General features: G+C 39.6%; 1 protein-coding gene across 10 annotated transcripts in view; it reads left to right on the top strand.

Moving 5' to 3' along the window:
* The window catches only part of PDE1C (phosphodiesterase 1C), a 509522-nt gene that overhangs the window by 426481 nt on the left and 58642 nt on the right, over positions 1-24399 (top strand). For all 10 annotated transcript variants that reach the window (XM_019443747.2, XM_019443746.2, XM_019443745.2 and 7 more), the window contains exons 15-17: positions 1507-1682; positions 11554-11784; positions 18202-18279. In XM_019443747.2, coding sequence (XP_019299292.1) covers positions 1507-1682; positions 11554-11784; positions 18202-18279 — 485 coding nt within the window. The remainder of the gene's footprint in view (positions 1-1506; positions 1683-11553; positions 11785-18201; positions 18280-24399) is intronic.

Genomic DNA, 24399 nt, shown 5'->3' with positions numbered 1-24399 from the left:
TTTCTTTTTCTCAGAGGAGTTGAAGCTGTACTGTCTGTACTCTCCAGGCTGGCCGGGAAGGGAATGACCAAGGTCCACACCGTGACCGGAGCATTCCCAGTACAGGTTTCCTACCACATTCTCTCTTTCGGTGCTTTTGCTCGTGGCAACATCCACCCTGGCACTTTGATTGCCTGAGCCCAGACAGTCCTTGCTTCCCATACTCCAAAAAGACAGTCCCGCTGATCAGAGTCATCCCAAGAAATGAAACTCACTTTCATTTCTAGGTTCAGGAAGGGAATGAAGTGGAGGAAGGAAAAAAACCTGCAAGTTTTAAGCCACCCTCTGACACGGTTTCATTATATTGAGCATAGATTAGTGGCAGGTTCTGGAGTCAGATTCCAGGTTAAACATCCCAATCCCATTACGTTGTACCTGTGTCATCTCAGGCGAGTTTTCTTGATTTCCCATGTAGGTTGTAATACTCCTAGGCTGGGGGAAAGACGAAGTGAGTTATTCAGTCTACATAAAGCCCTTATAACAGGATCAAGCACAGAGGAAATGCTTGCACCATGGCTAGTATTCCTGCCCCTCCCCTGCTTGTCCATGTAAAACCTGGGGCTTTGTCATAAATGAGAAAGGGGGGAAATGGAATTAATGGGAAAAATAAGAAAAGAACAAGAAGGAGAGAAGGTAAGAGGAATATTAGGACAGTGGGATCCCGAACACTCAAGGTGAATGAACCCAGTGACGGCTGCTAACAAGGAGGACGGAAGCCTTCTCCCCCCTGCCCCACGGGACTGGGCTGAAATGTATCCTGCTGGTCTAGTCAGCCAAGGTTGTCAGCAGGTGCGCATTTGTGTCAGTTACTGCGCAAGCCACCTGGAAGTGTATAATACCTTAAAGTTTCCCAGGAGGCTATACTTTCTATGTTTGCAAAAATGCCCGTGTTTCAAGCTTGAAGTAGTATTCATTTTAAAAAATGTCTTTTGCATGTCTCATTTCCCACAATCTCTAAGGTGTCTGTGCCTTTTCAGCTTCCCCCGAGGATACAAGGAAATCATCTTACTCTGGCCTTGGGGATCCTGGGGTCAGAGGCACTCAAGTACAGGGGGAGGTGGACCTGGAGAGAAAGAGGAACAAGTGACTGGGTAACTTGGAAAAGTGGTCAGTGTAGAAGCAGGTGGGTGCACTGTGGAACTAAGTAGGAGCCTGATTTCAAATTAGTTAACTTCAGAGAGTTGAAGCCAGAAGATTCAAGTCATATTCTAGTCAATTCTAGTCATATTGAATAAGAAGATACCAATCAACAGAGAAGAAATACAGGGGATATGGATACTCAAGAAGCTGAAATCTTGATCTTTTTCTCCTGCTGAGAATACAGAATTTCCCATCTCTCACATATGGAAAGAGGAATTGCACCCCAATAACTTGAGGAGCATTGCTCACTCCTTTGTTGGGCTTGTTCACTGGGATATGTTTTTCAAACACTAACCGTCCTCTTGGGTATGACTTTTTGATCTCCAGTTTGAACAGCATCAGTTCGGCAGATGCGAAGCGATCGGGTGTCAAGAGCACTGGCTCAGAAGGAAGTGCGCCCGTCAACAGTTCTGTCATCCCTGTTGACTATAAGAGTTTTAAAGCCACGTGGACTGAGGTGGTGCACATCAATCGGGAGAGATGGAGGGCCAAGGTGCCCAAAGGTAACATGCTACTGGGGAACCTTCCTGGAGATCTGTCCAAATCCACTTAAAAAAACAAGGCATTGCCAACCCTGATTTCTAGGTATTGCAAATGAAGCACAATCTCAGGCTGTTTATCCAAATGGCGGAATGTTAGGCTCTGCCGTCTTTTGCTGTTCATTGTACGTAATGCTCAGTACATGACAGAACGAGGCAGCCCACCGAGTCCCCATTTCAGCATGACCTTTGTGCTATATGACTAAATTCCTCTTTTTGGTATAAAGATTCTACAGAGGATGGGTGTTGTTATTTCTTGGTTTTTGCTGGACTACTTTCATTCTCATTTCGTGTCATGTGACACACTTGTGAGGCCTTAATTTCTTCCTTCCTCTAAGTAAAGCCTGGCCAATTGCCACCCCTGCCATTACGTTAGGACAGAGAGAGCTATAATATCCTTGCATACGTTTTTATCTTCCTTTCATGTTCTCAACTTCTTTTCAGTCATAACTCAGACTGATCTTCTGAGATGAAGGTAACTTGTAGGTAAAATTCATTGAGGCCAACGTCAAAATTCATATCAGAAACATCATGACTCTTGGTACTGTAAATAAAAAAGGCTGAAATCTGTGCGCTTCTTGAAAGCTGAAACCCATTTGCTCATACATGTATTTGTGTTTATTGAACACATACTACGTGGTCCATACATACTACATGCTCATCTTGTAGTCTAGGGAGGAACACATACCTGAGATAAGGGCGTGATGCTGTGGTGCCTGATTCCAGGGAGGCACGAAAACATAGTTGGCTCTTGGGAGCTCAGCGAGGAGCTCGGTGAGGGGGCTGATCCCAGTAGGATTTGTGGAGGTGAGCCTTCAATAATAGTCAGTGCTTGTTAACATCTACTGAATGAATCCCTACTATGTGCCAGGCTCTGTGTTCTGTGCCAGGAGTGCAGAGGTGAATGACAGACATCCTCATCCTCAAAGCTCACAGTCTCTTGAGGGCAGGAGGCATTACCACAGAGTTTCTTTCAAAGAAAGAATGGAAGTTCACTGAAGGATTTGCACTTGTCACCAGCACTCACTGGCCCCTGTCGCCTGATCCTCATAACAAGGAAAGAGAGTTCTATCCTCAAACACAGCACTGACCCTTTCATCCACCAGTGCCCGCACAACACGTTGGAAGAAGTGCGGGAGTGGCTGGGCACAACACGTTCTGGCCCTGTTGGCCCCTCGTACTTCAGGGGGTGTTTCCGGTGTGGGAGAGAAGAGACCTCACTGCTGGAGTTAATCAGATGCCAGCCACTGTGGCTTGTCCACAGAATCCTGTCCAAGTGGCTGCTCATTTCATGTGGGGCAGAGGGTTTATATTTATATTTATGTTTATGGTGCTGTTAAGGCATAATTGGGCCCTTATCATTTCAGGACAGATGTTGCACCCTGAGCTACGGAGCCAACTCCTCTTCCGTACTTTAAGGGTAGCCTCTCACAGTGTATTCAGATGCTTTAAACATTTAAATTCTCCCTGTTGGCAGGCATTGCAAACAGCAGTGGCAGCTACTACCCCATCTCAAAAGAAGCACTCTCTTGTAATCAATTACACTCATTACGTTTGAAAATCCAATTCCTGACAACACACAGTCTAAAGAGGTACTTCAGAATAATTTGTTTGCAGTTATCTGGCATCCTTAAGTTACCTTCTGAAACTAATGACCTGGGGGAGCGTTAGTTTCTTTTCCAGGAGAAAACTGGCCCTTTAAGAATGACAGATAAATAAAAGCGGATAATTACAAAATGTTAGGTATGCTGATGGAGATATGGTTAAGCTATTTTGGAAGCATAAAGGGACGTTTCCCTAAACCTGCTTATTTGGGTATTTGGGAAGGCATCCTGTAGCCAGGACTTCAAGGATGCTTGAGGTTGAGTCCTGAAGGAGGTGCTATATTTAAAAATGGGGAACAAGGAGGGAGTGGACACAGGCACAAAGCCTGGATTATGTATGTTTTGTGGGAGAATAGTTTGAATATCAAAGCAAATTTCAGTTAGTGGGGAAATGGAGAATTGAATCCCTATTTGCACTGTGCTCTTTGGCAGATTCATGTAGATTTCTTGAGAAAATTACCTTCTGGGGATGATAATACACATCACAGAGCTGATGCAAAGAACAGAAATAATATATGAATATGAAAAGCACTGAGAACAGAGCCTGTGTGTGGTTAGTGCCTGATAACTCATAGCTGTTACTTTAAAAAATTGGAAAAGAAAGTTAGAGGTTTGAATGCAGAGTTATGAAGACGGTGGTAAAAATACTAACCTATATCTAATACTTTATTACATTTTCAGCTTCCTGGTAATGCTGTTGACTAGTTCACTGGTGTTAAGAAATTCAGTTTGCATCTCTTTTCCCTCTGGTGATCAGTTTGTACCAGATTATCCCAGGCTGTTTTGCCTATTGTTCTTTTCTATCAGAAAACCGTGATTTCAAGAAAGCCTGACCTGTATGGAGCACTTGAACCTATGTTGTTATTAAATGGATTAGAATGGGATCTAAAGTCTTGGTTTTACTGACCAACTTGATTTACAAAGCAAGCTAGACCAGAACCCATAGTTGTTAGAAAAGATTAAACCAATATTTCTTAACAGCTCTCAGGGCTGAAAATTATTGTTCCCAAACAAAGATGTGTAGCTATAACAATTTGCAAGTCTGATCAATATTGATCAATTGAAAATTTTTTTTAATGTTTGTTTTTGAGAGAGAGAGAGAGAGAGAGAGAGACAGAGAAAGACAGAGGGCAAATGGGGAAGGGCAGAGAGAGAGGGAGACACAGAATCTGAAGTAGACTCCAGGCTCTGAGCTGTCAGCACAGAGCCTGACGCAGGGCTTGAACTCACAAACCATGAGATCCTGACCTCAGCCGAAGTCGATGCTTAACCGACTGAGCCACCCAGGCTCAATATTGATCAATTTTTGTTTAGTATTTAATACTTTTTAAACATTTTTTTCTGGTGTAAGAATAATTTGTGTTTAGGTTACAGTGCTGACATATAAGTAAGATATATAAAGAAGAAAATAAAAATCACTTCAAACCTCTCCAACCAGACATAGCTATTAGTGAAATTCTGATGTATTCTTTTTTTCTTTTCTTTTTCTTCTCTTTTCTTTTTTTTAGTATGAAATTTATTGTCAAATTGGTTTCCATACAACACCCAGTGTTCATCCCAACAGGTGCTCTCCTCAATGCCCATCACCTACCCCCCCCCCCCCCCCACATCAACCCTCAGTTTATTCTCAGTTTTAAGAGTCTCTTATTGTTTGGCTCTCTCCCTCTCTAACTTTTTTTTCCTTCCCCTCCCCCATGGTCTTCTTTTAAGTTTCTCAGGATCCGCATAAGAGTGAAAACGTATGGTATCTGTCTTTCTCTGTAGGACTTATTTCACTTAGCATAACCCTCTCCAGTTCCATCCACATTGCTACAAAAGGCCAGATTTCATTCTTTCTCATTGCCAAGTAGTATTCCATTGTATGTATAAACCACAACTTCTTTATCCATTCATCAGTTGATGGACATTTAGGTTCTGTCCATAATTTGGCTATTGTTGAAAGTGTTACTATAAACATTGGGGTACAAGTGCCCCTATGCATCAGCACTCCTGTATCCCTTGGGTAAATTCCTAGCTGTGCTATTGCTGGTTTATTTTTATTTTTTAATGCTTATTTTTATTTTTGAGAGAGAGAGAGAGAGAGGGAGAGCAAATGAGTGCAAGCAGGGCAGGGGCAGAGAGAGCAAGACACGGAATCAGAAGCAGGCTCCAGGTTCTGAGCTGTCAGCACAGAGCCCTCTACATGGGGTTAGATCTCATGAACCGTGAGATCATGACCTGGGCTGAAGTCGGACCCTCAACCAACTGAACCATCCAGGTGCCCCCAATGTAATTCTTTTTAATTTTATTTATCATGCATATATATAAGTAAAAATTTTCCCCATACATTGTATTTCATTTAACTATTTCATTTTTAAACATTTTTTTTAAGTTTATTTATTTATTTTGGGAGAGACAGAGATAGTGTGAGTGGGGGAGGGGGAGAAAGAGAGGGAAAGAGAAAATCCCAAGCAGGCTCCGTGCTACCAGTGCAGAGCCTGACGTGGGGCTCAAATTCATGGAACTGCGAGATCGTAACCTAAGCCAAAACCAAGAGCTGGATGCTTACCTCACTGAGCTACCCAGGTGCCCCTCACTTTACTATTTCTATTTTGAGCACTTTATCTTCATACTAGTATTCTTGGAAAGTATGATTTAAATGTCTGCATTGTATGTGATACCATAGTTTAGTCATTCCTCCATTTCTGCACATTTTGGTTTCCAATTCTTCATTATTGCATATCACAGTGTTAAAAACATGCAAGTTCAAAAGTCTTTGAGCCTACGTATGATTATTTATCTAGGATAAATTTCTAGGTGTGAAATTTCTTCTGTCAAAGTAGATGAAAAACTGTAAGGCTCTTGATATATATTATCAAATTTCTCTCTGGCAATTTTTTTCAACTAATATTATATCCCAATAGAAGTGGGAAATATTTCCCTATATCCCCCCTTCATTTTTCCATTAAAATGTTTATATTTTTACTGTTGATTCATATTAACTCTTTATATGTTAAGGATGGTAATTCATCAGTTGACAAAGTATCTTGCAACTTCTGCCCTGCACTAGTTTGTCCTATGCCTTTTAATTTTATGTTCTTTTTTTCCCTGATAAGTATAGTCACGATCTCTGAACATATAACATTACTACAATATTTTCAGTAGGACTATATTTCCTGTGCTCTAGCTTTTATCTCCATGACTTATTTATTTGTAACTGGACTTTGTATCTTTTAATCCCCTTTATCTATTTAATCCATCTCCCTACCCCGCAGCTAACTTTATAAATGGTCTTTTAAAATATATCCTATTTTTATTTTACCAGAGATTTCCTTTACATTTTTATTGACCTATGTGTATCAATGTAAATAGGAAATGGTATGGCTGAGCTTGGGTGGCTTACTCTGTTAAAGCGTCCAACTTCGGCTCAGGTCATGATCTCATGGTTCGTGGGTTCAAGCTCCTCATCGGAATCTGTGCTGACAGCTCAGAGCCTGGAGCCTGCTTCAGATTCTGGGTCTCCCTCTTTCTCTGCCCCTCCCCTGCTTGCACTCTGTCTCTCTCTCAGAGATTAATAAAACATTTTAAAAAATTAAATTAAGTAATTGTATATAATGACACTCCTTTGCAAATGCTGATTTATGGAATTTTTATTTATTTCCTACATAATCACTGTTTTTGTTGAAATACTATGATATTTTTAATCTAGGTGATTATAAGTAGATTATTATTTTATAATTAACTTAACCTTTAATATTATTTGTAATATTTGCATCAAGTTTTATATGTATTAAACAATTATTTCCATTGAACGCTAAGATTTACTAGTTTTATTGCACATCATTAATATATTTCCTTATTCTTAAGTTTCTTTTTTTTTTTTTAAATTTTTTTTTTCAACGTTTATTTATTTTTGGGACAGAGAAAGACAGAGCATGAACGGGGGAGGGACAGAGAGAGAGGGAGACACAGAATCGGAAACAGGCTCCAGGCTCTGAGCCATCAGCCCAGAGCCTGATGCGGGGCTCGAACTCACGGATCGTGGGATCGTGAGATCGTGACCTGGCTGAAGTCGGACGCTTAACCAACTGCGCCACCCAGGCGCCCCTCCTTATTCTTAAGTTTCTAATATTAGTTGAATTTTCTATCAGTTGGAGCACTTTTTGGCTTCAGTTTTTAAAAGGTGAAAGATTTATGCGATCTGAAGAGAAACCAGAGCATTTGGCTTCAGTTTTTAGAAAGATCCTGTGTGAACACCTTCTGGGTCCTTAGATAGCTGGAGATATTTTTCTGTTGTTTTTGTGTACAACTAAGAGTTAACTATTCAAAATTCATATAGTATTTTGGTTGTTTTTCAGTTTCCTTTTCTCTCTCTCTCTCTGTAGGTAGTTTAAGAAGGCAATTCAGAAAATTTTACCAAGGGATAACTACTGCAATACCATTTTTAACCAAGAGACTACAAACCATTATTCAGAAAGGGAGATGAAATGAAATCAATGTAGTTCTCCCAGAATGCATAGCATGCAGCGTGGGATAGGACCAGCTCTAAGGAGAAGCAAGATTTGTGGATCATGAGGGCCCTGCTCTGCTTTGCTCTACCTTTACTCATTAGCTGCTGGTTTGGGCCATTTTCATAATGAGTCAAATCCCCACAGATATCCTGAAATGGGAAGCAAAAGGAAATGCAGTTGAACTATGGCATTTGCTTCCTACTAGTTTAGAAGCCTATGAGTGCCATGGATGCTAAATCTAACACCTGACAAGTTAAATCTATATATATTATCGTTGGAACCTTATAGCACAAATTAATTGTGCGCTAGTCTACTTTTTCTCTTTGTAGGAAAGGCTTATGTATCTTGTATGTCTGAAAATATATGAGAATCTGTTTGCAGTGGCACAAACATACCTTCTGCTGATTTTTTTCTTAGTTATATGTTTGCTTGTTTTTGTCTACTTATTTTGAGTAGTATCGCTGGGTGCTGATAGCTGATCACACTAATTTCAGTTATTTCACAGAATCATTGAGAGATGGGACTAGAGTAGTGAAGTGGAAGAACATGGCAAAGCCACGTGCTGGAACACAGTCGCCACAGGGACAGGAGTCATATAGTAGGGCGGGCTGCCTGGGATCTGATTGTAATGTCATAAGAGCTGCCATTCATTAATTCCAACATTAATTGACCGCTTTCAGCTGTAGTTGAGCAAACATGGATTTGTTTCTGAAATGGACCTTCTCCCCGTTTTTATTTTTCCTTGCTAGATTTCCATAGAAAATTGTTCTGACTCAGTTGTCAAATAAATTTTTCTTGCTCACATATTTTATGCTCTTCTGTAGCAAACCAGAATTTAACACCTTCAGTTTTTATCAGTTGCTTTTGACTTGTGGATATTTTGAATGTTGAAAGTTTGCCACAGATTCAGTGGGGATTCTGTGAGGGGACCATAAACTATTTAACCTGCTACCTGAATGTGAGTGAATTCCCCTCCCCCTCACTTTTCCTCTCTATATAGTAAGTACAGTCATCTTTTTTTACTCACCTGTATTTAGTGGTTAAGGAAACCAACATTTGTCAAATGGCTAACTCTTTCAAGATAGGACTTTAGAGTTTGTATGCTTTCTGTATTTTACACAGGTCTAGATTACAGATGGAATATGTACAAGTCAGGTTCATTGGCAGATTGGGCAAATCATACCCATTGTGTGCATTTTCACTTAGTTAACAAATACTCCATGAGCGTCTTCTATGTGCCAGATGCTGCGAATTCAGTGATGGAGATGACATTTGACTTCTGTCTCTCGGGCACTATGCGAGGGTGAGAGGAAGTCTGGGCGAACATTCCAGGGGGCCTCCTGTGACCCTGTAGTCCACTGAGAATGCCATTTCACTATTTTCTGCAGGGGCATCTTCTTACTCTTTAGTTGTACTTTTCTGTAGAAGTCAGAAGAGATATCATACTCTATATGTGCATAATTAAGTTATTTTGTAAAGAAATCTTTCCTCGCCTTTTCATTGTAAAGTATAAATGCATCCTCTTGGGAAGTAGAATGTCAGGAAATAGTGAATGGCAAACATTTAAAATTTAAATGAGTGCTCATCAATCCTGATTGCATGTTAGAATCATCTGGAGAGCATTTAAAATATCCTATTCTTGCCCCTCTCCCTCCAGAATACGATTTAATTTGTCTGGGGTGACACCAAGGCATTGAGTTGGATAGGTGGATAGATGAATCAATGAAAAGAGTAATAAAAACTTCATAATATATTAAGGAGGACATTGAAGCCAGGCAAATCTAGGGGCGGGAGAAGCCAAGTGAAGCCAGAGATCATCGACATCCACAAAATACAATACAGTTCAATGACAGGTGAACCTGGATCAGATTTGGGCTTTGTGCTCTTAACCAGGTAAAACAGGGGAAACAACCACTCTGGTGACCATTAGATTAAAAACAAACTTGTCGTCTGTGAAAGCTAGCTTTTTCAGGACCAACATTAACCAAGGGAAATCAAGAGGACCCCTGATAATAATGAGGTGTAGGATATTTTTAACACAACACATCTAGATTTAAAAAATGAAATAATGTTTTCTATAATGGATGGCACAATCTGGAAAGCCTTTTGAGTCAGTTGAATGCTAAACGGGGTGAGCCTCTACCCTAAGGGATGATTGGTCTCTGTTAGGTGTGTGTCACTTTCTGCAACCAAGTGCCACTTTATTGCCTCCAAGGCCCCCGCATGATCTCAATTCTGCATGTCCTTGGCCATTTGACCACATCATCTGTCACTAACCTCTTCTAAACTTGTGGTAGCCATACTGACTAACTCAATATCCCTTGAACATTCTACACTCATTCCTACCTCATGGCCTTGACATTTTTAAATTCCTCTGTCTTATATGCCATTTCCCCTAATTATTGCACAGCCAGCAATTCATGACAAAGAATCTGGTCAAATTGCACTTTCTTTACCTCCTGATGCAATGCCACCTCCCTCCTTTATGTTTATTGTGTTCCATCATATTATTTTGCTTCACCATTTTTATAAAACCCTTTCACCACCTGAAATTATCTTAGTGACTTGTTTACTTAATTATGATCTTTTCTATTTCATAATTCTTACGTGCTGCTACATTCCCAGCACCTAAAATGGTGCTTGACACTGTAGCTATTCAATAAACTATCAGTTGAATGAACCAATCTATCTTTTCATGTATACTTGACCATATGTAATTATGCCATGTTTTTGATGAAACACAGAGCCAGATCCTTTCATAGTAAGCAGAATTGGAAATACGGCTGACATCCTGTCACTAAAGGGGAAGATACAGACCAGGACACCTGGCCAAACTAAAGGCCACCTCTAATCTTGTGGACAGTTTGAAGACCTGTGTTTTGTAAGGCCTAATTATCCTCTTCCTACTTAAAAATTTTTTTTTAAATGTTTATTTATTTTTGAGAGAGACAGAGACAGAATGCGAGTAGGTTAGGGGCAGAGAGAGAGGGAGACACAGAATCCGAAGCAGGCTCCAGGCTCTGAGCTGTCAGCACAGAGCCTGGTGTGGGGCTTGAACTCACGAGCTGTGAGATCATAACCTGAGCCTAAGTCGGACGCTCAACCGACTGAGCCACCGAGGCGCCCCATCCTCATCCTACTTTTAAATTCACAAACAGTGGCCTGAAACTGTATTGTTCTAGTGGCAATTATTTTTCCTGTCTTTCTGTTTTGTAATCAGTTGTTTATGTTTAAACTCCAGATCCTAAACAGATCTACATGAAACTCCAATTTTCACAGTGGCACAGGAGAGTTTTGTAATGTACCTGAGCCTTGACTTCACTTCCATAAAATATGGTTTTAGTAATAATAGCTACTGCTTAAAGGTATTTTGAGAATGTAAGGAAGTATTCCTTGAAAAGCACTTAGCATAATACCTGGCATAGAGGACACACTCAAGAGAAGTCACTGATGATAATATTGAAATTGCCAATTATAATCTTGATTTATTCATTATCATTATCCTTATTATTATTATTTTCTCCCTTCCCTCCCTTATAATCCACTGATTTCACAAATGACATCACCATGAACCAATTTTATTGGTTTCCTGAATATACACACTAATCTGATGTGAATTAACCAAAAATATACCCCAAACACTCAGTGCAAAGGCTTGGTTTTGTTCAAAGAGGCAATTTCCCTAATAGTGTGACCTCTTTTTATCTTTTCTGTGCCTTTCCTAACTTGCCCTGGGTACAGAGGAGAAGGCCAAGAAGGAAGCAGAGGAAAAAGCTCGCCTGGCCGCGGAGGAGAAGCAAAAGGAAATGGAAGCCAAAAGCCAGGCTGAAGAAGGCGCGGCTGGCAAAGCTGAGAAAAAGACATCTGGGGAAGCTAAGAATCAAGTCAATGGAACTCGCACAAACAAAAGCGACAACCCTCGTGGGAAAAATTCCAAAGCTGAGAAGTCCTCAGGAGAAAAACAACAGAATGGTGAGTACAGTTTCACCCGTGAAAGGCTCTTTTCGGGGTGCTGATGACGTGATGAATGGAAACTGGCCAACAGCCACACCCGTGAGGACGCCTCTCAGGACGGGGCTTCTGTGGTCTTCCAGCTGCTGCTGATCACACCTCACTGGGCTGTGGACCCCATTAGGATCCCATCAAAAGCAGCCAGAGGCTTGCTTGAGCCATTCTCTCTGGGGAGATTTATACCTTCCAGGCCTTTCCCAGCTGTTCTGGAGACTCTGGCCAGTGCCTGCCTATCCACTGAGGAAATACCTGTTAACAATCCCAGCACGTTCCTGAGGGCTTATTGCCCAGGTGGGTGGACCGGAAAATCAGTCTTCCATATGTACTATCCCTTTAGTAGGCAGGGCTGGGGCCTTGGTCTATCTAGGGTCTGTTCCTATAGTATGTGTCTGGCCATCTGTAGGTGAGTAAGTATATACATTAGGGTGACCACCCTGCCTGGGACTGAGGGGTTTCCTGCATGCAGAGCTTTAGGTTTAAAGTTTGTTTTAATGTTTATTTTTGAGAGAGAGACCGCATGAATCAGGGAGGGGCAGAGAGAGAGAGACACAGAATCCAAAGCAGGCTCCAGGTTCTGAGCTGTCAGCACAGAGCCTGACGTGGGGCTCGAACTCGTGAACCACAAGATCATGACCTGAGCCGAAGTCAGATGCTCAACCGACTGGGCCACCCAGGTGCCCCAGAACTTTAGGTTTTAAGACCAGAAAAGTACCAGGATGATCTGGATGATTGTACTTACTGTTGATGATTTCTTAATATTTAAGGCAACAGATATTTATTGGTTAATAACTATGTGCGAAGCACTGTGCTTGGCACTGAGAATTTAGAAATGGAAAAGCCATAGGAAGTCCCCAATCTCATAGGGGTATGAACATCCTCAGAAGTGATTCCGAGCTAGTAACAGTAGTAGCATGGCTGATAAAATGCCCAAGGATCATGTCAAAAAAGAGACATTAGCTTTGTTGCATCTGGGGATTGTGGAATGGAGAAATGTCACAGAAAACTTCAGGAGGTGGTGATGCCTGAGCTTTGCTTTAAATGCTGAAGTTTGCTGGTCAGATGGGAGACTGGGACTTCTTAGACAGAGGGAGCAAGATGAGCTAAGGCACAAGGGCATGGAGTTGGTTACCTTCTTCAGGGAAGAACAGGAAGTTCAGAGTCTCTGGAGCTGTCAAATGCCAGGTTGTGGCAAGGTAGTTTTGCAGTCAGACAGACCTGGATTCAAGTTACAGCTGTGCCTCTCTCTTCTAAGTGGCCATGGCCAGGTTACTTAACCTTCTCCTGTCTCTGTAAAATGTGTGTAATAATATCTGCTCACAGCAAGGACCACTTGTGAGCTTCCAGTAATGATAATGATAGCAAAAAACAATTACAGCAATAGAACAAACTAGGATTTATTGACTATACACCAGATGCTGGGTTTTTTTTTTAATGTTTATTTATTTTTGAGAGAGAGAAAGAGAGAGACAGAGAGTGTGCATGTGCACGAGCAGGGGAGGTGCAGAGAAAGAGAGACATAGAATCTGAAGCAGGCTCCAGGCTCTGAGCTGTCAGCACAGAACCCAACACGGGGCTCGAACCCACAAACCACGGAATTATGACCTGAGCCAAAATCAGACACTTAACCGACTAAGCCACCCAGGTGCGCCTACATCAGATGCTGTGTTAAGTCCTCTCTTTATGTATGTATTCTCTTACCTGCTTCGTAGGGCCATACTATAGGTATTATGTATGCTACATAGCCTGAGTAAATGAGAAATATATAGAAGGTGCTTAGCACGATGCTCTCCAGTTATTTTTATAATGAACATATATAACATGTAGAATCAGAAAACAGTATTTTAATACATATGATGATGATATCTCATATCACGTTTCAAGAATTTTACATAAATTCCCTCAGGTAACCTCATGACCACCATAGGAGGTAGAGAAGGCCTTTATCTACTTGTCCAGACTCTCAGCAGCCTGGTTCTAGAGACTGCTCATAGCTCATTTGTTTTGTATTCAGGTGCATCATGGTCCAGAAAATATGTTCAGCTTTATAAGAATTTATGATATACCTGTTGGAGTTTTAGAGGGCAGTGCGAAAGACCCCATCTCATCCACTCCTGAGGTCAGAACCAACTAAGAGAGAGATACCAGAATCAAAAAGTCCATGATCAAAATATTAGCTCTACTGCAGCTAGAATTGAATTGGAAAATGTGACCTTGGTCTGCTGAGCACATGGGCTACGTCACACATCTGCCCTGAGCTGAGCTTAGCCAACCAGACACTGGCAGAGCAGGCGGGACTAGGACCACCACCCCTGCCTCCCGCCACCACCCCAGCATCCTAGCACCCCAGCAGGCTGCTTCTGGAGTGGGTGAAAAGGTGTATGTTTTGTGGAAAACACATCTCAAAGGGAGCTGGGAACCAGAGAAATGGGTGGCTGGGCCGAGCTTTGCATTCTCAAACTCCTCCTTCTAGACGAGTCTCTCCTTCCCAAAGGAGGAATATGTAAGGGCTCCTGAGAGAGGCAAGATGTATTTCTTCCCTATTTGTTTGTCTTTTAGGAAAGTGGGTAAAAAAATGGCTTTCCCTTAATCAACATAGTCATTGTAATATCTCTAACATTTAATGAATGCTTAACATCTGCCAGACATTGTACATGAGATTTTATCTACATTTAAAAATGCTAATAACTCTGGAGGTACATACCTCGTTCCCATTTTACAGATGAGGAAACTGAAACTCAGAGAGGTTAAATCACTTTCTTAAGGTCAAGAAACCACTAAGTAGAGATTTCAAGTCAAATTCAGGTCCGAGTCCAAATTTTATATTTCATAATCAGCATGTCCCTACTATTTGCAAGTTTTGGCACTACTGGGGAGAACAGGAAATCAGAAAAATATTGAGGCTCAGTGGAGGTCCACAAGAAGCTTATGATCTATTTATTCCCGGGATTGGCACACTTTTTCTGTAAAAGACCAGATAGTGAATAGTGTAGGCTTTGGGAGCTATGCAGTCCCCGTTACAACTGCTTAACACTCCTGTTTTAGTGCAAGCAGCTACAGCTAACATATAAACAAATCGGCATGGCCATATTCCAATAAAACTTTATTTATGAAAATTCAAGTTTCAATCCTATACAATTTTCAAACATCATTAAATATTCTTCCATTTTTTCAACCATTTAATAATGTAAAAACTATTCTTAGTTTGTGAGCCATGTAAGACCAGGTACTGGGCCATTTTGGCCCATGGGCCATAGTTTACCAATCCCGGGTCTGGTCAGGGAGAGAAACCAATGAACATAAACATGCCAGTCATAGAAATGGTTATGAATTTTATGAAATGGGTACAAACAAATACCCAGAGAGGGCAAAGGTGGCAGTAATTTATTTTGAAGGCTGTAAGAGGGAGAGCCTGAAAGGAACAAACAGGAGCCCAAGTTTTCAGCTAGGCTGGGTTGGTTTCACAACTGTGTTTATTTCCCAAAGTAATCAACAGTCTACCATTTCCCTTAAAAATTAAGTATTAAATAAGAGATGGGAAAATAAGTCAATTTTGAGCAATAATAAGAAAGGCTAATGGTGGTTTGAGACTGTGTTACAGGAGCCTAATTAAAATGATTTATAACTGTGCAGAAAGGCTCTTTTGTTTCCCCTGTTTATTGAATAACAGCTCACATCAGCCATTACTCCATATACAACCCATGGGAAATTACCTAATGGGTTATGTTCAAGGAACATCATCAAACAAACATGTGTCACTTTCCCAGCACCCTTCTTTGTGGTCGCCCAAGATACTTCCAGGATAGAACTGAAGGATTTTGGTTAAGTGGGGTTCTGGAGGTGTGGTCCTCTTCAGCAACTATGAGATCCCCTAAGCTCTGGTCTCCATCAAGGTACTTTCTCTATCAGCCTCCCCAACCCTGACTGAGGAGAAGGCAGGCTGCCACAAGCTGCTGGCTAGAATCCAGCAAATTGAACCCCTCCTGCTGACTTCTGGAAGACATCCTGGTCTTTTGCTGCAGCTGTACCTAAATCTCCAGTCCAGGGAAACCCTGAAGGCATAAAGCATTGTGCATTAGGGGTGTGAAGGCCATTTGGGAAAGGAATCCTCATTTTTCTTAAGATCCTTGAATCTATCTCTGGCATCCTTAAAACAGGAAGCAGCCAGTATTTGAACTGTTTCATGGAACCTCCAAAGGACTCCTCTCTTTGGCCATTAATGGTGGTAAAGGGTGGTGACCATTTCCTTCACTTGAACTCCTCCTGCTTACACTGTGGCTAGAGTTGACCTTTTTCCTCAATCCCTTCAGCCAGTTCATCCCATTCAGAATTAAGAGGAAACTTGGAGAATTTACTGACTCCCAACTTAACTTAGGATTTGTCGAATTTCATTGAAAATACATTGTTAATGTATCACAACCCAAAATGGTCTTGAGTTTTCCTTATATAATCATTTCTTTATAAATCTGTAGACCAAAGGCATTTAGAAATGGCAGCAGTGAACAGAAGCCCGAAATCAGAAAGTTAAACTTCATAGGGAAGTTGCAAGATACAGTAGTTGAGAGTTTAGCCTCTAGAATCAGACCCACCTATGTATACTGTAGTAAATTACTTTATCCGTGCCTTAGGTTCCAGAGCCATAAAATGGAGAGGACAATATGAGTTTCGTGTCAATTCTTCACAAGTCGGTTTAAACAAAATCACTTTGTAGAAAGATCAATTGGCCATTTATGCAAAAACTATTAGTCGAATGGCTTAAACCAGATCCACGGTAGCCAACAGGAGCAGTCGTGCTGCCAGAAGGAGACACATATGCAAGGTTATGGGCATACACAGTGCACTGTGTTCAACAAAGCTGGACCAACCAGTGTATGACAGAGTGGCTGCAGGGAAGTTAGAAGAAAACTCAGACTTGGAAAACCTCTTCAATCATTTGATGAGTTTGTTATTCTGCAGATTGATCCTTTAGTGAATTCATCTTTGATGAATTTATCTACTTTCAATAGTAGTACCTTCATAATGGGGTTGTTACAAGAATTTAATGAAATGATGCATGCAAAGCATTTAGCACACTGCCTGGCACAAAGAAAGCAAAAAGATAGGACCCTGCTCACTTCTTCCTGGTTGTAATTATTCTTAGGGTCTTTTCCCTTCAATAGTACCAGTATTTTAGTTGTAATCTATTCTGGGCTTTATGCAGGCTACAACAGAAAGATGCCATCAGTAAGACTGTAAGAAAAAATTCCAAAACTTGAGAATAAGGCTGGGGGAAAGGGTGCCATGTCCTTTCAATGTCACACTGGCATACTGTTGAACACACATGCCCAGGGATTAATTATCTTAGACAGGGGTCAGCAGACTTTTTTTGCGTAGACCCAGCCAGTAACTATTCCTGGTTTTGCGTGTCTCTCTTGCAACCATACAGCTCCTACCACTATAGCATGAAAGCAGCCACAGACAATATATAAATGACTGTTTCCAGAAAAACCTTTCTTTCCAGATTGGTCCACGAGCTATAGTTTGATGACCCTGGCTGTGGGAGAACATGACTATGTCTAACTTTGTCATTTACTGTTTGACTCAAGCCTAGGTGCTATGAAGTTATATGCTAACTTACAGATTTTTGACTGTTAGAGGAGATAACCCCCCAAAGGTTTTGATTTTATTGTACGACATAACCAGTTTTATTTCCAACACAACCGTCTTATTTTAACAGTTTTATAAAATGCCTATAAATACCCATTTCCTTAAATGCCCTTGAATACCATCCTCGCTGTCTCTCTGGTTCCTTCATAAGTGAATTACGTAAGTTTTTGACACGTGTTTATTGTACATTTGTTTGCGTAGTGTTTTTTAACATTTACGAATCATGTTTCAACAAGCTCATTACTTAGAATACTATTAATAGCTCTGTTTGACAGTAACAATTGTCATTGAGTGATGGGCTAGATGATTTATTCAATACCTTAAATACATTTGTCCTTATATTATGTCTATAAAGTAGTTATTATTATCCCCATTTTGCAGATGAGGAAACTGAAGCATATAGAAGTTAAATAGCTATTACCTGGTATAACTTACATTTGACTTAAGTTTTTCTTCACTCCACAGCCTAATAATAAAGCTGAACTGCCTTTCTTGGAAAATAAACATTCTTGGATTAAGCAAACATTGTTTAACAGGAGCTTTGTCTTAGTTTCTGTATTGTAATCTAATTTTTGAGGCCTAATATGTGGCTATAAAAGATATTTGCATTCAGACATGTACCCCCTCGTGACTAAACTTATGCACTTCGTTTTCCTCTACTTACCTTGACAAGTTTAAGGATATTTTTAACTTCCCTTTTAGCTATATACTGTTTGTCATGTTTATTACTTTCAGGTGACTTGAAAGATGGTAAAAATAAGACAGACAGGAAGGATCAATCCAATGTCGGAAATGATTCAAAGAAAACAGATGGTAAGAACATAATTTCCATTATACTTTTCCATAAAATGTGCAATTTAATGCAATTTGTTAGAATTACACCTAAAATTGAAATCATGGTTGTTAATATATTCTTATACCCTAAAAAAACCACTTCACTACATTTAAAGAGTAGTCTATCCCTTTTTCGATAATTTACAGATGATTGTTTTATCTCTTCCTCCCCACCATTCTTTCTTCATCATAAATACATTCTCTACTCTCGCTTTATCACTTGCCATTTTTTTCATTTTAATTTTAAAGTTGACTGTGGACTTGATGATTAGAATGGAATACAAGTCTTTGTGAATTGTGCAGCATAAATGGGAAATGTTCCATGTTTTCAGTTTTCATATTTTTTCTTTTAATGAGGAATTACTAGTTTCAGTAAAAACAGATACCTGTTCAGTGTTATCACTATGTTGGGAAACCCACCTATTGGAGATCATACTGAGTGTAGAAAGCAGTTTGGTCAGCGAGAATAAGTCTTAAAGGCAAGCTTTGGATGGCAATCTCAACCAAACAGATTAGAATGAAGCTATCTTGTGATATGCTCCATGGATGCTGCTTTTACTTTTCACAAAGAGCATTCTACTCTTTCCAAAACCTGAAAGTTCAGATTATATTATCCTTCAGACTTTGTATTGTCCTACTGAGAAAACTGTTCTTGCCTTATATAGAAATCTATTTCAGTTGTGACATGGGCTTATTCCTCGTGGCTCCTTCATACATGTACGTGGTTTTGTTAGAGTCCCAGACTCTCTTTGATTCACACTTGCCTGCACCGAATGCTAACCTTGGTTCTAATGTCATTGAAGAACAAATACGGGTATTCAGACTGAGAAATAAGAAGAAATTTGAACACAACTCCTCACATATCTATTAAAAAGGAAGCAACCTCTAGCTTTTGTCTCTAAATCACTGTGACAGGCTTTCTTTACTCGTATGTGTGAAATCAGTTCTCAAGTCTTTTCTTTTAAGTTCATTCAAATAATTCACTCCAGGTGTCTTATCGCATAATACCTAGGGAGTACCCATGTGCAGTTTTTCACCAGATTGTTTATGCAAATGGAAACCATGTACCTAATAAAAATACCCTCCTTGAAGATTGTGACTAAGACATGAATTACATGGAGACAAAACAGAATTCAAAATGACTGTCTCTTAGTCAGACTCTGTTATGGGTACAGTTTGTTGCCACATATCATTAAACCCAAGTCAAGGTAACACTAGCCAGAAAGTGTGCAGTGGAGGAGAATGGTGGTAGATATTAACCCAGCACCTGGACACCAGGCCCATCCTGCGTCCAGGCACTAGCCCATGTGAACTCCTATAGTGTAAAACTGAAGAATAAACTAAGTCCCAAATCTTTCACATCAGGTCTTGTTGCATTTTTATATTGTGCTAAAATATCTGCTATGACCTTGTTATGCGGGCATTGTGAATTAAATTTTATTACCTGCAATAAGCCCTTCTATTTTACCTGTGTCCTTTATAACTGAATTGTCCCCAAGTATTTAAAATAACTAAACAGCTTTTTTAAAAGGAGGGTATGGGGGGAGGCACCTGGGTGGCTCAGTCAGTTGAGCATCCGACTTCAGCTCAGGTCATGATCTCTTGGTCTGTGAGTTCGAGCCCTGCGTCGGGCTCTGTGCTGACAGCTCAGAGCCTGGAGCCTGCTTCGGATTCTGGGTCTCCCTCTCTGTCTCTCCCCCACTCATGCTCTGTCTCTCCCTCTGTCAAAAATAAATAAACATTAAAAAATTTTTTTGAAAAAGGAGGGTATGGGAAGGAGTGAATAGACACTATGTTCTATTGAACAAATCAATGTAAAACTTGATTTTTTAATGGATGGAATTCTTGAGCCCATAGCCCTAATTCAGTGAATAGGGTGAAGTAAGTGAAGAAGAGACATTTTCTGATATCTACCCCTTTTTCCCTCTATAACTCTTAACTTTCCACTGCTTCACATGGAGTCAGGTGTGTCCCTACACTAGCAAGTTTGTATACAAACCTGGACGTGAACAACTTTGTATTTTAATTTCATTGATGTGCTAGCATGACATCAGTCATTATCACTGCTTTGGTATCATAAGAACATAGATCATTGGGTTTCAGTTACTTGTGCTATCTTAGCCAAAAATCTTTACCAGGACTAAAGCTCTTCTTGGTGGCATGAGTGTAAAATAAATTGATTGGTCTCATTTATCTCTTCCTCTTTGGTCATCAAAACTCTCTACTTTAGATTTTTTTTAAATGTTAGGTAGATCAGTGGGTACATTGACTTTTAAAAACTAGCATACATTTTGAACATTTCTTTTTAATAGATCCTATTACATTTGATGACCAGAGGGAGTCAATTTAACTATTTTTAATGCCCCTACCCCTCATATAACCCCTGGGAACCGGTGGTGACAGCTCTAATTGTCGAGAAGTATCCAAGCACAATTCAGTGCCCAGTATGATCAAACCCACTGTGGTTTGAAGTTTCAACATTGTACGCATTCAGAAAGAAACCTGATGAAAACTGGACCACAGTTGGTTAATCCCAAATGCTTTGAGCTGAGGCACACACAGAAGGAAGGGGTGTGTGCTGAAAGAGTAAATTACATCCTGGCATAGTGAACACATTGCAGTTGTACATTATCTCTGTCAGGCTGCTGAGGTACTATTTAGAATCCTGCAGCACTAATTTTCAAACTGACTTCAAAGAATGAATGTTCTTTGAAAATACCTTGTTTACCCTAAGGGAGAAATGTGCTAACATAAAAAGATCTGGGCCTCTGAGCCAAGATTCTCTCAGGGCCTAAACAGGGTCACTAGAAGAGTAGGATGCAAATGAATGAATGATTTTCAGTGTGTTTTTAGTCATGTTTGCAACAGCATAGCCTCTTGGGCCTGCCATAGTTTTTTATAGTTGCCCAGAAATATGAACTTGCCCTTAACTTTGTCTGATTACATTAACAGAGATATAAGAGATAGCCACCATTTGTGTCTCTCAAAAGATTGATTATAATTGGGCCCTACAGGGTTTTTTTGCCAAATTCCAGAAAAGGAGTTCAGCAGGAATTTCTCCTTCACTGAATGTTCTAGAAATTGGAATGTTTAAAGGTGTTCATGAAATTTAAAAATCAATTGTGTAGAGTGAGAAGTGTGGACAAAGACTATCTATGGACCTCTGCTTCTGCCAAAGAGGACTAATAAGAATTAGATTTACCCTTTCACCTGAAATAATAATAATAATAATAATAATAATAATAATAATAATAATAAAAGACAACTTCTATGGAAGAATATGTTTTCAAGACACTGGACATCAAGAAATGAAGAACAGTGATCTCCAAGAAATAGGAAACAAATGAAATAAACCCTATGATTGTTCCAACTTACTCCTGAGAGGGTTTCCAGGCAGAATAAGGAGGGGGAACCCTGGCAGATGTGATGGATTCCTTGAGTTGAAGAGTTGAATAAAGGATCCAGGGAGAGCCATGGTGGCTAAAGTTAACAAGATAAAGTACCAGAGAGGAGAGAGCTGTAGAGATATAGAGCTCCAGAGATCTAAACAGTATACATCAAGGTACTGATTGACCAATAAAGATAGGAAGGTACCTGAGATCAGGAAAGAACCATTCAACTTAAGGATTAGAGGGAATGGTCCTGATGTTCATACTTCATATAATGCAGGAAAAGTGCCCATTCCCACTAGCCAGCCTTGAATATCTCATAATTTAAAGGGATTTGAGTAGAATACTCCTAATTGTCTTGTTTTATTAGTAGGGGAGTAATTAGCTGTAGGCTAAATGATGATTTGGTCTCACCTAACAAGCCTTGAAAATAAGACGTAAAAGAATCAAAGTGTTTTCAAATTACTGCATCCCAGAGTAAAGTTTATGGAAATATATAGGAATATAAAAATATACAGTACCCAAAAGGTAAAATCCACAATGTCCAATATCCAATAAAAAATTATTAGACATGCAAAGAAGCAAGAAAATATGAGAGAGACAGAAATAATTGGAACCAACCCAGAACTGAAACAAGTTACAATAGCAGACAAGAACATTAAAGCTGTTCTTATAACTATAGCCCATATGTATGGAAGTTGACTAGAGACATGGGAGATATAAAGAAGGCAAAATCAAACTTCTAGAGATGAACACTACAATGTTTGAGGTGGAAAACACACTGGATGGTATTGGCCAAATAACATTGGATGAGATTAGTAATAAATACAATGCATGAGATTAGACATTGCAGAAGAAAAGACTAGTGAAAAACTATCCAAAATGAGACAGCAAAAAAATTGTAAAGAGCATCAGTGAATTGTAGGACATCTTCAACAGCCTAATATATGTGTAACTGGAGTCCCTAACATAAAGAATAGAGAAAGGAGGGAAGAAAAATATTTGGTGAAGTAATGGCCAAAATTTTGCCAAATGATGAAAACTATAAATCCACAGACTCAAGAAGCTTGGTAAAGCCCAAGCACAAGAAAATATGAAGAAAATTACACCAAAACATGTCATAATCAAATTATTCAAAAGCAGTAACAAAGAGAAAATTAAAAAAAAAAAAAAACAGGTAGCGGAATAAAAAACTCATGTACAATTGAACAACGGTAAGAATAACTATAGATTTCTTATCAGAAACAATGCAAGTGAGAAGACAGTGGAGCAATGTCTTTAACATGCTGACAGAAAAAAAGAATTCAACTAAGAATTCTAAAACCAGCAAAAATACCTTTCATGTATAAAAGCTGAAAGAATTCACCAGTAGACCCACACTATAAGGAATGTTAATGAGAGGCAGTAGGATAACTATGTCAGTTACAAATATGAGCCTGAACGAAAGAATGAGGCACACAAAAAATGGTAACTAGATGGATAAATATACAAGATTTTTTCATATCATTTCAAGCTCTTAAAGATCATTGACTATTTGAACAAAATAATCAAATAATAATAACACCTTTGATATATAACATATACAAATGAAATGTATGACAACAGTAGCATAAAAAGCTGGGAAGGGAGAAATGGAAGTATACTATTGTGAAGTTCTAATATACATAAAGTGATGTAATATCATTTGAAGGTAGATTGAGATAAATTAAAAGACATACTATAAACTGTAAAGCAATTAAAATAACAAAACAAAGACATATAGATAGTAAGCCAACAAAAGAGATAAAATGGAATCATAAAAATATTTAATCCAGGAGAAGGTAAAAAAAAAAACTGTAAGAAGGGAAGAAAGAACATATGAAATGAGTAGAAAACAAATAGCAAGATCATAGACTTAAAACTAAGCTGACATCAGGTATGACATTAAATGTGAATGGCCTATGCACCCCAGTAAAAAGGCAGAGATTTTCAGATTCTAAGACCCAATTATATTCTGTCTTTATATAAAAAAGACAAAATATCCCAAAGGTAAAAGGATGGAAATTGGTATACCAAGCTAACACTAAAAAAAATAAGTAAAATAAAAAAAAAATTGAATGGCTGCATTAATATCTTACAAAACAGATTTAAAAAAATTATTTAAAAAAATTTTAATGTTTATTTATTTTTGAGAGACAGAGAGAGGGCATGAGTGGGGAAGGAGCAGAGAGACAGGGAGGCACAGAATCTGAAGCAGGCTCCGGGCTCTGAGCTGTCAGCACAGAGCCCGACGCGGGGCTTGAACTCCTGAACCGTAAGATCATGACCTGAGCTGAAGTCGGATGCTTAACTGACTGAGCCACCCAGGCACCCCCTAAAAAATTTATTTTTAAGAGAGTGCAAGCAGGAGAGGGGCAGAGAGAGGGGAGCAGAAGATCTGAAGCAGGCTCTGCACTGATATGTTGACAGAAGCAAGCCCGATGTGGGGCTTGAACTCACAAACTGCAAGATCATGACCTGGGCCGAAGTCGGACACTCAACCCACTGAGCCACCTGGGTGCCCCTGACAAAGTAGATTTCTTGCAAACATTATCATCAGAGATCAAGAAGTTCATTGCATGATAAAGTTGTCCATTTATCAAGAGGATATTATAATCCTTTATACTTATGCACTAAAATACATAAAATGAACTGCAAAAAAATTTTAATCTATAATTTTATTTAGAGACAT

Source organism: Panthera pardus, unplaced genomic scaffold (assembly GCF_024362965.1).
Source record: "Panthera pardus isolate Hobbes unplaced genomic scaffold, ASM2436296v1 HiC_scaffold_8, whole genome shotgun sequence".
NCBI lineage: Eukaryota > Metazoa > Chordata > Mammalia > Carnivora > Felidae > Panthera > Panthera pardus.
Note: the sequence above shows the minus strand (reverse complement) of the source record. Positions and strands in the feature narration are given on the sequence as shown.